The sequence below is a fragment of the Chiloscyllium punctatum genome, chromosome 24 (assembly GCF_047496795.1).
Source record: "Chiloscyllium punctatum isolate Juve2018m chromosome 24, sChiPun1.3, whole genome shotgun sequence".
Taxonomy (NCBI): domain Eukaryota; kingdom Metazoa; phylum Chordata; class Chondrichthyes; order Orectolobiformes; family Hemiscylliidae; genus Chiloscyllium; species Chiloscyllium punctatum.
The window spans coordinates 44,084,124-44,098,987 of NC_092762.1; the positions used below are offsets into that span (position 1 = coordinate 44,084,124).

At 42.1% G+C, this 14,864-nt stretch overlaps 1 protein-coding gene across 1 annotated transcript in view; it reads left to right on the forward strand.

Annotated features, from left to right (window-relative positions):
- Positions 1–2,356: 2,356 nt before the first annotated feature.
- LOC140494506 (cathepsin K-like) overlaps positions 2,357–14,864 on the forward strand; it is a 31,098-nt gene continuing 18,590 nt past the window's right edge. Inside the window, exons 1-3 of the mRNA XM_072593760.1 lie at positions 2,357–2,434; positions 7,519–7,695; positions 11,164–11,277. Coding sequence (XP_072449861.1) covers positions 7,549–7,695; positions 11,164–11,277 — 261 coding nt within the window. The 5' untranslated portion in view covers positions 2,357–2,434; positions 7,519–7,548. The remainder of the gene's footprint in view (positions 2,435–7,518; positions 7,696–11,163; positions 11,278–14,864) is intronic.

A 14,864-nucleotide genomic window follows, 5' to 3' on the forward strand; every position in this document is an offset into this window, starting at 1 on the left:
GGCCACAGCCTCGGCATGGCCACCCCAGTGATAGTATACACTGTTTGCAAAAGCATCTTCTTATTGGGATTATTTATTTTTTAAGCTATAGCTTCCGTGAACATGTGCTAATGTATCAGGACTTCTCTCATCCTATTGAGATATGCAGCTAGTTATGAATTCACATTGGCAATACAAGTATTTGTTGCCCATCCCTAATTGACCTTCAGAATGTCGAGTTCACTTACCTTCTTGAACTGTAGCTGTATACCCACTGTATACCCACAGTGCAGTTTAAAAGTGAGTTCCAGGAATTTAACCTGCTGGAAGTGAAGGAACTGTGACATAGTTTCAAATCAGGTTGGGATGTGAGTCTGAGGGGAACTTGCAGGTGATGGGGGTCCATCTATCTAATGCTCTTTTCTTTCTAGATGGTGGAGGTTGCAGTTTTGAAGGGAGCTCTAGTCCAGTGAAATCTGCATGACAATGTCGAAAATTGCACAGGTAGTCCTGGCCCCATATTCAATCCAATTTGTATCAGGAGAAGCACAGAGTAGGCCATTCAACCTGACTGCATCTTTCAATATGATCATGGTCTCTCATCCAATTCACTGCCCTGTTTCTCATACTCTATGATCCCTTTAGTCCTAAGTACTATATCTAACTCCTTCTTCAAAACATTCAATGTTTTGGCCTCGACCGTTTTTTTGAGCAAAGAGTCCCATAAACTCACCACTCTGTGGGTGAAGAAATTTCTCCTTAATCCTACATGGCCTACCTGTGAGCCCTGGGTTGGGACTCTCCAGTGAATTCAGGAACATAATTCCAGCATTTACCCTGTCTAATCCTGTGAGAATTTTGTAGGTTTCTGACACACACACACACACACACACACACACACACACACACACACACACAGTCCGATGATCCAGTCTCTCTTCATATGTCAGATCTGCCATCCCAGGAATCAGTCTGTTAAACCTTCCCTTTACACCAGAACACGTTTCCTATGGTGAGATCCAAATTGCAGACAAAACTCCAGAAGTTTTCTGGTTCAAGTCCCACTCCAGAGACTTGAAAACTTGACTGTCATACTGAGGCACTGTTGGTGGTGCTGTCTTTTTGTTGAGACATTAAAGAGATGACAGTCATTAGTCAATATGAATGACCCCATGGGACTATTTGAAAAGGTAGAGGGAGTCACCCTCGGTCTGACCTTCAGGCCAAACATCCATCAGCTAACATGTGACCCAGCTCAGGCTGACCTAGGTGAAAATTTCAAGGCGTGAGCAGGAATCCACAAGGAATACCAACTCTTCCCAGTGAAAGGAAATACAACTGGAAACTGTATCCACCCATTGTTAGAGAACCAAAATAACACTATTGGAATTCCAAGCCTTCAAGACCCATGTGAATAAACCTCTTTCTACAATTATATAGATGACTGTAAATAGAGGTATAAAATACAAAAGCAAGACTGCTATGTTGAACTTATACACAATACTGGTTTAGCCACAACTGAAGTACGGGTCATCATACCTTGAAAAAAACATCGAGTATTTAAAGAGGCCACACAAGAGATTTACTGGAATATTGTGAGGCATGAGGAACTTCAGTCACGTGAACAGTTGGGATTGATTAATGATTAAAGCAAAGATTTAATATACATATCAAAATCATGAAGGATTTGATTGAGTAAATAAGCAGAAACAGTTTCCACTGGTGAGAGAACTGATGATTAGAGATTATTTGCCTAAAATCTAGGGATCGAGGCTGAAGCGAAATCTTTTTACATAGCAGGTTCTCACAGGTTGCAGAATATGTACTGCATGAAGTAACTTTCAACATGGCATATTGGTGACATAAATGAACAGGGTACAAGTGTAAGAGCTGGTGAGTAAGACCGTTTGATGAGTCCAACACATACTGTCTGATTCCTATATTGCGATAACTACACAAAAGTAAAATGGAAATCACCATGTTAAAAGGCTCAATCATTTGAAACATCCAATGTAAAAACAAAAAACAGGACAAAAGCTAATTTGGAAATTCTTGATGTTTTTCTTTTTGCTGCATTGTAACTGTTCATGCTTCTTCCAGAGATTCTCTGATGTTTTCTTGGTGTGAAAGATGGCAAAAATTCTGACTAGGCTGCAGTACTCTAGCAGCCTAAGGCCCCTTCCATTAACTGCTCACTTAATTTGAGTTTACAAACAGTGTCTTAACACATGGTTTCAGGCATTTATGCACAATGGAATTACTGATGATGAATGGTCAGCTCATGACAGAATCTCAGGTCATCTTAGTTCACTTAGCAGAAATTTAACATTTGCCTTAAGGCTCTAACCAACCTATTTGAGAATCTTCTGAACCTTCTGTTTTACAGTTACTGGTATATAAATCCCAACCCTCAATCAGAACAATTTAGAAGAAACTTCGGAACTCAGCAAATGAGGTGAGGCTACAGTCATTTTGTTTACTTACATTCAGATCCAATGATGTGTATAAACTGTTTAACGTTCCCAGTCTGTATTAAATGTCTTCATTTGTATTTCAATGTTAGGTTCCCTCATTTCATTTCCCTAACAGACTGAAGTGAGCTAGCAGGTTTATTGCAATATTCTGGCTGAGGATAAATTGCAGTTTAGAAATTAATGGACATGTTCATTGTGTATTTATGTCCTTCCGCTCACTTTGTAGTTCTACTTCAAAACATTAGATTTATTCTGTTGCCAAACTAAAGGGTCATCTCACTAATATAGCGGTTACCCACGGGCTAATTTTGTGAAGACTGATTAGATTAGATTAGATTAGATTCCCTACAGTATGGAATACTGAAGATGCCTATTCATAGAATCCCTACAGTGCAGATACAAGCCGTTCAGCTCATTGGGTCCACACTGACCTTCTGAAGAGCACCCACCAAGACCCACCTCCCCTTATCCTATCCCTGTAACCCAGCATTTCCCAGGTCGAACCCACCTAGCCTGCATACCTCTTCATGCTATGGGCAATTTAGCATGGCCAATCCACCTAACCTGTATATCTTTGGACTGTGGGAGGAAACTGTAGCACCCAAAGGAACCCCACACTGACACGGGGAGAATATGCAAGCTCAACGCAGATAGATGAGGCGGGAATCAAACCCGGGTAACGAGTGCTGTGAGGCAGTGGGGCTAATCACTGAGCCACCATGCCTCCCCAACCAATGAATTGTTCAAACAATTTACCTGATTATATCGTTAGAGTGGACACAGTTTTACTATCTGTAGCATTGAAAGGGTTTTATATTTTTCACACAACACAGACAGCTTTTTGTGAAAGTCATGGATGATGTGTCTGATGGGAGCTATATTGCAGCTGATCAGAGAAGTTAACTGGAAACACTATTATAGCAAAGAGATCCAATTGATGGAGATGTGCAGATTGTCTTTTAGAATGTAAACATAACCTGCTTTACTGACAGGAATCTGCTACCTACTGACAGGTTAGGGCACAGCATGAGTCAGCTCTAGCATTTAGTGTACAGTATGGAAGCAGAACTCAGGGATGTGAAGGCTAAAACTGGGAGTCATGTGAGATACATCTCTGATAGGACCAGTCACCTGCACCATTCACAGGTCAAGGTGATCAACTGGACCACTTTTTTTTCATGGGATCACTATTGTCCTGCATTCCTTTCTCCTCAGGACAATATTTGTAACGTAATTTTGAAACTACTTATGCAGCCTCACTCCTGTTGTTGGCCAGAAGATGGCAGTGGATTGGCACCCCAAGAAACTTCTTCACAGGGGGCAATAGGCTGCCAGAACATGTTTGGCCATCCTGGGTTAGGAAGCTGGATGAGAGGGACTTCAACATCCTTTCCTTCATCAAAGATTATCACTCTGTTGCCAGTGCATCACCTCACAACAAATCAAACCAGGCTCAAAGCCAACTGACAGGGAGTCAGTGACATAATGATAATTTACTGGGCTAGTAAGCCAGACTATTGCTGCAGGGATATGAACTCAAATAGCAAAGAGTTTGAATTTGATCGAGATTCTAAGTTGAAAACTAATCTGTGATGACCATTCCATCTATTATCAATTATAGTAAAGAAATTAATTCTTTTAGGGAAGGAAATTTGTGGTCCTTACCTCATTTGCATATGGTTCTTTATTCATTTACTATTTGAGAGGCCCTTCCATGTTTCCAGAGCAATAGTGTTTGTAAGTTATCATAGAGTCATAGAATGTCATAGCATGAAAACAGACCTTTGGTCCAACTTGTCCATGCTGACCAGTTATGCTAAATTAATCTAGTCCCATTTGCCAGCATGTAGCCCATATCACTCTAAATCATTCCTATTTGTAAACCTATCCAGATCCCTTTTAAATGTTGTAATTATATCAGCCTCCACAACTTCCTCCAGCAGCTCATTTCATATACACACCATGGTCTGCATGAAAAAGTTTCCTCTCAGGTCCTTTTAAATCTTTCTCCTCTCACTTTAAACCTATGGCCTCTAATTTTGGACATCCCCATCCCAGGGAAAAGACCTTGGCTATTCACTTTAACAATGTACCTCATGATTTTATAAACCTCCATATGGTCACCCTTCAGCCTCGAATGCTCCAGAGAAAATAGTCACAGCATATTCAGCCTCTCCTTGTAGCTCAAACCCTCCAACCCTTGCAACATCCTTGTAAATCTTTTCTAAACCCTTTCCAGTTTTACAACATCCTTCCTAAAGCATCAAGACCAGTATTGCATACAATATTACAAAAGTGGCCTAACCAATGTCCTGTACAGCTGCAACATGACCTGCCAACTCCTATACTCAATGCATTGCCCAATTAAAAACAAGCAAACCAAATGCCTTCTTCACTCTCCTATCTACCTATGATTTCAGTGTCAAAGAACTATGAACCTGTACTCCAAGGTATCTGTTCAGTAACACTCCCCAGGACGTTATGATTAAGCGTAGAAGTGCTGTCCTGATTTGTCTTTCCAAAATGCAGCACCTCACATTTATTTGCATTAAGCTCCATCTGATCAAGATCCCGTTGTACTCTGAGGTTACCTTCACCCTGCCCTCATTGGTAAAGAAATCTATGTTGACCTTCTTTGAGGAAATGTAATGCATGTAGCATCTCAACCCTGTCCACCCCTTGTTTTCGGTCCATCTAGTTAATGAGTATGTTCCAGTTATGCAAAGCCTGTGTTAAACTATGCCTAAAGTTGACCAGATTGATTCTTGGGATGACAGGTTTGTCTTATCAGGAGCAATTGGTCAATTGATTTTATATTCACCTGAGTTTAGAGGAATGACCAGGAATCTTGTTAAAATGTAGAAAACTCTAATGGTGCTGGACAGACTGGAAGTGAGGATGATATTTCCCCTGACCAGCAGGGTTCCAGAAGGAGAGGCAACAGTATTAGGATATTCGTTAATTCTATCCATTTCCGATTGAGATGATGAGAAATTTCTTCACTCAGAGGGTGGCGAACCCATGGAAGTCTCTCCTATAAACGTCTGTGGAGCCTAAGTCACTGAAAAATTGAAGCAAAAGATAAATTTCTAGAGGTTGCAGGTGTCAAAGGGTATAGACACAGAGTATGGTGTTGAGATAGACAATCAGCAGTGGTCATGTTGAATGCAGAGTGGGCTTGATAGGCCAAATGGACTACACTTGCACATATTTCTGAGTCTTTATGTTTCTACAGTCAGCAGTTTTAGCCACCATCCTTAAAAAAGGATAAATGTGCCTTGGAAAGAGTTTAGATTTAATGGGTGAATATCTGCACTGCAAAGGTTTAATTAAAAGGTGTGATTGCACCAGATGGCGCTGCCTTGCTGGAATTTGATGAATAGTTTGGAGTTTTCAAGCAGCTTGGAGGAACAGGTAAGTTCAATGGAGATAAAGTATTTCCTGGAAGTTTAAGACTAGTCTAAATGATTAGAGCCTGAATTTTTATGAGTGAAATCAGGACATGTATCTTCACATAAATGATTAGATTCTCTACAGTGTGGAAACAGGCCCTTTGGCCCAACCAGTCCACACTGACCCTCCATAGAGTAACCCACCCAGACCATTCCCCTCTGATTAATGCATCTAATACTATGGGCAATTTAGCATGGCCAATTCACCTGACCTGCACACCCTTGGACTGTGGGAGGAAATCCTCACAGATATGGGGAGAATATGCAAACTCCACATAGGAAGTCACCCAAGGCTGGGATCAAACTTGGGATCCTGGTGTCGTGAGGCAGCAGTGCTAACCACTGAGCCACCATGCCACCCCATACCCTGACAAAGGGTTTTGGCCCAAAACATTGACTTTCCTGCTCCTCAGATGCTGTGTGACCTGCTGTGCTTTTCCAGCTCCACATCTATTGACTCTTCAAATCAATGGTATCGGAAATTGGAGCATTTTTCCTAAATAATAATTGATACTGTGTTGGTTGTAAATGTGAAATGTAAACTTGCTAGGTTTTTGTTATCCAGTGGTATTAAGGGATATAGGGATAGGTGGATGTGTTGAGTTGAGTCACAGATCAACCATGATCTTGTTGGATAACGGAATATGTTTAAGGGACTAAATGGTCTAGCTCTGTTCCAATATCCTAAAGAATTACTCTTCAGATTTCAAGTGTTGATGCAGTGCACATTAGCCCACACTGCTTGTCAGTGTAAAGATTTATGAAATGTCCCAGGAGTTATAATGTCAATGGGAGTTGTATGTTACAGCATGAATGTATATCTTGTATTTGTATTGAAATGCTAGATCAGCAACAACAGCTGCAAATGACCTGAAGGCTTGTCAGAGTGGCAATTACAGAGAGCACTTGATAATTTTGGGTACATTTCCCTGCCAGGCTGCTTTACCATTGTCATGTCCATAAACTGAAGCATATATCTCTATATCGTTCTGAGATTGACCTCACATGGAGACCAACAGCTCTGGGCAGGCTGCTATTCCCAGCCTTGTGTACCAAGCTACACCCTCTTTCCAGGCTGGGCAACCAAATATCACTAGGTGGATTAAAGTTTTGATCTTGCATCATGTAGCCTCCCAGCTCCAGATCTATTAATTCCATCTTACCCCCTTATGGTCTTATTTCACACTGTAATTTGAAATGAGTACCTCTGTTAATTTACTCCTTGGCACCTATGGGAACCCCTTACAATAACAAATTAATACTAACTCTAGAAAGTCAGTGAAGATGGAGGCTGGTGAACACCAAGTTCATGATACTTTTGATTCCAGATAAATTGCCCACTATTTTTAATTTTAGGAATGCCTACATGATCGAGGATGTCCTGCATGATGTGCTAAAGGGTCCAAGCAGCCAAATAGTCTTTTCTGATTTGAAGCTTTCATACAATGTTATATCAGACATTGTACATCCAGTTTCTTTCTTAGAGAAGGACCTATGAACTACAATGTCCTCAGAACCATAAGGCATTTAGAAGTGGAAAGGAGGAGCAGATAAAGAAATTAAGCTTCTGAGTTCTTGATCTGAGGGACACTGATTTCACCCTCTCATTTTAGAGGTTTTCAAACGAGTGGCTGCACTGTGTCATGTCACCGACTCAGTATCTGATGTTGGAGTTGGGCTTGCTCATGGCATGTCCCGTGATCACAATATGCGCCTTGTCAACCACTCCAAGTTCAAATAGAGACTGGGAAACCTGGAAGACTATCCATGGGAAAAAGTACAACAGTAAGGTAAGAAAGATCTCAGAGGTGAAGAATACTTATCTAGGATGCTTCTTTATTCTTTTGAATTGGATAAATATCTGACAAAACAGTGTTCAGGTACATAATTCTTTGAAGTTTGCATCACATGTAGGTAGGGTGGTCGAGAAGGCATTTAGCACACTTTTTAAAGGTTTTAAAAGGACATGAGGTGCAACGTTTTGACACAGAGATTGGCTCATATGTGGAATGAACTGCCAGAAGAAGTAGTGAATGTACAGTTTTAATATTTAAAGGACATTTGGATAAGTACATGGATAGGAAAGGTATGAAGGGATAGGCCCAAATGCAGGCAAGTGCGACTAGTTTAATTTGGGAGCATGGTCGGCATGGATTGATTGGACTTAAGGGTATGTTTCCATGCTGAGTGACTCTATGACTCTAAAACAAAATTTAAAGTGGGCTCTTTTGTTCTGGAAGGTGACAGGTTTTCTCAGTGTTGTTGGAATCTTGCACTCATCTGTCCAATGGGAGAGTCTTCCTTCAGGCTCCTGGATTGTCCTTTTTATACAGGCCTTTGGATATATCTCATTGAATCCCTGCAGTGTGGAACAGGCCATTTGGCCCAAGAAGTCCACACTGATCCTCAGAAGAGTAGCCCACCCGAACCCTTTCCCCTACCCTATTACTCTATATTTCCCCTGACTAGTGCACCTAGCCGACACATCTCTGCACACTATGAGCAATTTAACATGGCCAATTCACCTAACCTGCACATCTTTGTGACTGTGGGAGGAAACTGGAGAACCCAGAGGAAACCCACGCAGACTTGGGTGGAATGTGCAAATTCCACACATACAGTTGCCCGAGGCTGGAATCGAACCTGGAACCCTGGCACTGAGCCACCATGCCACTTAAGAGTTAGGAGGTTAATTACTCACTGCAGAATTTCTAGCCTTTGACTTACTGCTTTAGCCAGAGTGATTATAGAGCTGGTTCAATTCAGTTTCTGATCAATGATAACCCATGCGATGCTAATACTGTAGGATTCATGATAGTAAAGTCATTGAAGGAGAGATGATTGGAATCTCAGCTGCTGGGTTGACGGAGTGATTCTATGTTTCTATGGCCATTACCTTGTACCGTGTGGTGCAAATATTACAGGCTATTTATCAGCCCAAGATCGGATCTTGTCCAGGTCTTGCAGAAGGAACACAAATTGCTTTGGCATCAGAGGAGTTACAAAGGGGAATGCTAAAGTTTAAAATGTGCAAAGCAGAGTACATGAGCAGAGATGAGGCAGGTCTCAGATCTAGGATTCACAAGGGTTTGAGGTTGAGATGCTTTTAGTCCTTATCGAATTGTAAGATCTCACCAGATCATTGGCTGAAGTTTGGATTAATTTCTTAACATTTTCACTTACGTCTTTAGGTAAATTTACCCCAGATTAACTTGTAAACAATAAAACACTTCATGTAATTACTCTCATGCTTAACCTAAGCTTTATTTATACTGAAAAGTCCGAAAGCCCATGAATGCAATGTGTGAATAAAGGAACAGTGTAAGTGCGACACTCAGAGAGTTCCAGTCTCTTGTTTTTAAAAGCCATGATGTGGAGGTGCCAGTGTTAGACTCAATTGGACAAGGTCAAAAATTACATGACACCAGGTCACAGTCCAATGGGTTTATTTGAAAACATTAGCTTCCAGAGCACTGCTCTTTCATCAGGTGTTAGTGAGAGAGGAAGACTTTAGACACAGAATTTATAAGGAAAAGATCAAAGTGTCATACAACTCTTGAAAATGAATTGAACACACATAAGATATCTCTTAAAGCTTTAAGCGGTTAGATTGGAAGTATGGGTGTCAATTGACTAAGATGCAAATTCCAGAATTTCTGAGAAAATGTATCAATATAAAGGAGGTGACACCTCCGGTCAGAGCCTAAACAAGACTTCACGCCTCAAATACATTGTCTGACTGGAGGTGTCACCTCCTTCATATTGATAACACCTTAACTTGCCTCAGGGCATTGACTTGAAAGAAATCCTGGGAATTGCATATTAATCAACTGAAACCTGCATCTCCATTCTAACTGATTAAAGATTTAAAAGTCAGCTTATGTGTGCTCAATTCATTCTCATGAGTTGTATGACCCTTTGATCCTTTCCTTATAAATTCTGTGTCTAAGGCCTTCCTCTCTCACTAACACCTGAAGAAGGAGCAGCACTCCAAAAGCTAGTGTTTTCAAATAAACCCATTGGACTATAACCTGGTGTCGTGTGATTTTTGACCTTATTCTTAAAAGAATAGTGACTCCTTCCACAGTCCTTGGTTTACAGCAGTAGCCTTTTCCCAATGTGATCCCAATCCAAATTAAAGAAACATTAAAGATGGTTACCGTTTACAATGGAAACCATCTCAAAGACTGCAATTGTAAGCCATACCCATAGAAGTGGCATGGACTTGATGAGCTGAATGCCTCAGCTTGCAATGTAGTGAGACCAGGGCCCAGATTTGGAAACCTCCAACCATATCGACAAGGAGGTGGGGGCTTTATCCGTGCAGCCCATGACCTCACCAAATGCTTTTACTTTCTTCTCAATAGCTCCTTGATAGAGGTAGAAGTAGCGTTTTCAGAATTACTTACTAAGAAATTGGTCTCTGAATTTTGGCCTTCGACCTAGGGCACAACTTCCTGGGGGTTTTGACTTCAGTTCACGTTTGAGTCAAACTAACCCAAGACTGGAATCCAGCAGACACACTCCACAATAAGTTCAAGTGAATAGAATTCTGTCAGTGAGAAGTTTCACTGATCACAAGAACGTCAAATTATCTTTTATTATCCAGAACAGATTGGTCCAGACACTCCTTCTCATCTTTATCTCCCAGACCCATTTTCCCATGGATTCAACTCGTTGGTTGAAAGGTCGTATTTTTAACACTGTTTGGCCAAGTTCCTAAAAGGTGCAATTAATGGACATTGCAAGGACAGACAGATTAAACTTTAACATCCCAGGGGTGCAGTACAAATTCTGCTGGTTCCTGACATGCAGATCCCACATAACCTGGGGTGTCGTCAGGGTAAACCTACTAGATGCACCAAGACTAAGCAATGTTCCCTCACCAATATTCAAGCAGCTACACTTCTATATTTCAATTTTAGGGTGTGTGTGTGTGTGTGTGTGTGTGTGTGTGTGTGTGTGTGTGTGTGTGTGTGTGTGTGTGTGTGTGTGTGTGTGTGTGTGTGTGTGTGTGTGTGTCATTTGACCCACTTCTAGATGAGATTGGATACATTTCAGACCAATGCCAGATTAGAGCCCATAAGACATTGACACTTCCCATAGCAAGATTCCCTCACCAATATTCAAGCAGCTACACTTCAAAACTAATAGCTGTAAAACACTTTGGGACATTCTGAGGTGTCCAGAGGTGCTATTGAAATGCAGACACATCCTCATGATGACAACACCTTAATTTCTAACTGTTCTGTGTCCAGAAAACAGAGGCTCTCAGAAAAGGAATCTGGCTGCAAAATCTGAAGAAAATTAAGGAGCATAATGAACAACAAAATTCAACGTTTATGATGGTCATGAATAGTTTTGGTGATTTGGTGAGTAATGTCTTGGGTTACAGTGGCCTATTGGTTAGATACATAATCCAGTGCTTAGAACCTAAATTCTACCAGTTACTAACATGTGGCTCGGGGTGGACAGGACTGGCAGTTTAATGTTCCACGGTATAGATGCGATCGGAAGAATAGAAAGGGGGCAAGAGAGGAGGGGAAGTGGCATTCTTGATTAAGGTTAAGTTAGCTGTACCTAGGGAAGGTATTCAGGGAATATGTCCAGGGAAGTTATTTGGGTGGCACTGAGAAATAAAAAAAGGGATGATCATCTTACTGGTATTGTACTATAGACCCCCCAATAGTCAGTGGGAAAATTGAGAAAAGAACTTGTAAGGAGATCTCAGTTATCTGTCAGAATAATAGGGTGGTTATTGTAGGGGGCTTTCACTTTCCAAAAGTAGATTGGGACTGCCATAGTGTTAAGGGCTTAGATGGACAGGACTTTGTTAGGTGTCTACAAGAAAATGTTCTGAGTCAGGATGTGGATGTACCTACTAGAGAAGGTGCAAAACATGACCTACTCTGAGCAATAAGGCAGAGCAGGTGACTGAGGTGTCAGCGGGGAAGCACTTTGGGGGCCAGTAAACATAATTCTATTAGTTTTGAAATAGAGATGGAAAAGGATAGATCAAATCTAAACATCAAAATTCTAAATTGCAGGAAGGGTGATTTTAATGGAATTTGGCAAGAACTTTAAAAAGTTGATTGGGGGCAGATGTTCACAGGTAAAGGGACAGTGGACATTGGGAAGCCTTGATAAATGAGATGACGAGAGTCCAGGGACAGTATATTCCTGTTAGGGTGAAAGGAAAGGCTGGTAGGTGTAGGGAATGCTGATGAATTGAGAAATTGAGGCTTTAGCTAAGAGAAAGAAGAAAGCTTATGTCAGGTATAGACAGCAGGGACTGAGTGGATACCTAGAAGAGTATAAAGGCAGTAGGAGTACACTTAAGAGGGAAATCAGGAAGGCAAAAAGGGGACATGAAGTAGCTTTGGCAAATAGGTTTAGGACACTCCAAAGGGATTCTACAAATATATTAAAGCTGGAAGAGTAACAATGGAGAGAATAGAGTCCCTTAAAGATTAGCAAAGCTGCCTAATAGTGGAACTGCAGGAGATACTAAATGAGTATTTTGCATCCTGGAAAAGGATATGGAAGATAGAAAGCATGGGGAAATAAATAACAACAGCTTGAAAAGTGTCCATATTACAGAGGAGGAGGTGCTGGATTATTTAAAACACATAAAGGCGGATAAATCTTTGGGATCTGCTCAGGTGTACTTCCAACTCTGTGGGAAGCTAAGGAAGTGATTGCAGGGCCTCTTACTGAAATATTTGTATCACTACTAGCTACGGGGAGGTGCCAGAAGACTGGAGGTTGGCTAACGTCATGCCATTATTTAAGAAAGCTGGTAAGGAAAAGCCAGGGAACCGGTGAGCCTGACATCAGTGGTGAGAGACAAAAGAACTGAAGATGCTGGAATCCAAGGTAGACAAGATGGAGACTGGAATAACACTGCAAGCCAGGCAGTATCAGGAGGTGGAGAAGTCAACCCTTCAAGCATAATCCATCTTCAGGACTGGGGGTGGGGCTAAGGAGAGCTTAGCAAAAGTGAGGACTGCAGATGCTGGAAACCAGAGTCTAGATTAGAGTGGTGCAGGAAAAGCACAGCAGGTCAGGCAGCATCTGAGGAGCAGGCAGGAGAGGGGCGGGGTGGTGAGGTAGTGATAGGTGAACACAGGTAGAGGGTACGACCTGGTTGGTCAATGGGAAGACTGTGTCTGGTTGTAGCTGGAAGGAAGGGTCAATGAGAGGAATGGAAGGGGGTTAGGGGCTGGGAAGGGATTTAGGAGATGGGAAGAGAGTTGGGGGATGAGAAGGGAGGTTGCTTCATGTTGAAGAATTCAAAGTTGAGTCCCCCCGGCTGAAGGCTGCCCAGGCAAAAGATGAGGTGTTGTTCCTCCAATTTGTGGTTTGGTTCATGGTGGCAATGGAGGAGGCCAAGGATGTTCATGTCAGAAAGGGAGTGGGAAGGAGAATTAAAATGGGCAGTGACTGGGATGTCAGGTTGGCCCCTTCAGGTGCTGCTGAAATGCGCGGCGAAACGTTCCCTTAGTTAACGTTTGGTGTCCCCGATGTAGAGAAAACCACATCGGGAGCACCAGATACAGTAAACTAGGTTAGAGGAGAGGCAGGTGAACCTCTGTCTCACATGGAAGGATTATTTAGGGCCCTGGATGGAGGTGTGTTGGTGGGGGGGGCAGTGTACCGGCAAGTTTTGCATCTTTTCCGGTTACAGAGGAAGGTCCCTGGGGATTCGGGGGGTCGGTGGGGAGAGTGGTGCAAACAAAGGATAGGCGAAGGGAGTAGTCCTTGCGGAAGGCAGCAAGGGGTGGGGAGATGAACATGTTCTTGGTGGTGGTGTCTAGTTGGAGTTGACAGAAGTGTTTAAGGATATACATTGGATGCAGAGACTGATCGAGTGGTAGGCGAGGACTGAGGGACTCTGTCTTTGTGGTGTTTGGAAGGGTGGGGGTTTAAAGCAGTGGAGCAGGGAATGGAGGAAGTGCAGAGGAGGGCTGTCTAGATGACAGAGGGGGCAAAAGCATGTTGTTCAAAATGGGTGGACATCTGGGATGCTTGGGAGTGGAAGGTCTCCTCGTCTGAGGAGATGCAACAAAGACAGAGAAGTTGGAAAAATGGGATAGCATTCTTGCAGGCTACTGGGGTGAGAGGAGGTATTGTCCAGGTCGTTATGGGAGTCTGTGGTTTTATAGTAAAAGTCTGTGGTGGGTAAGTTATTGGAGGGAATCTGGAGGGATAGGATTTATATGTATTTGGAAATGCAAAAACTGATTTGGGATAGTCAACATAGCTTTGCGCGTGGGAAATCACAACTCATTAACTTGATTGAGTTTTTTGAAGAAGTAATTAAGGGGATTGATGAGTGGTGGTCGTGATCTATATAGACTTCAGTAAGGCATTCGACAAGTTTGCTCATGGTAGATTGGTTAGCAAGGTTAGATCTCATGGAATATAGTGAGAATTAGCCATTTGGATACAGACTGGCTCAAAGGAAGCAGACAGAGGGTGGTGGGTGGAGGGTTGCTTGTCAGATTGGAGGACTGTGACCAGTGGAATGCAACAAAGATCAGTGCTGGGTCCACTGCTTTTCATTATTTCTATAAATGGTTTGGATGCGAACATAGGAGGTTCATAAGTTTGCAGATGACACCAAAATTGCAGGTGAAGTGGACAATGAAGAAGGTTACCTCATAGTACAATATGACCTTGATCCGATTGTCCAATGGGCTGAGGAGTGTCAGATAGAGTTTGATTTAGATAAATGTGAAGTGTTGCATTTTGTAAAGGCAAATCTTATTCAATTAATAGTAGGACTTATACACTTAATAGTAAGGTCCTGGGGAGTGTTGCTGAACAAAGACACCTTGGAGTGGAGGTTCATAGTTCCTTGAAAGTGAACTCCACGGTTGATACAATAGTGAAGATGGCATTTGGTATGCTTGCTTTTATTGGTCAGTACATTGAGTATAGGAGTTGGCAGATCATG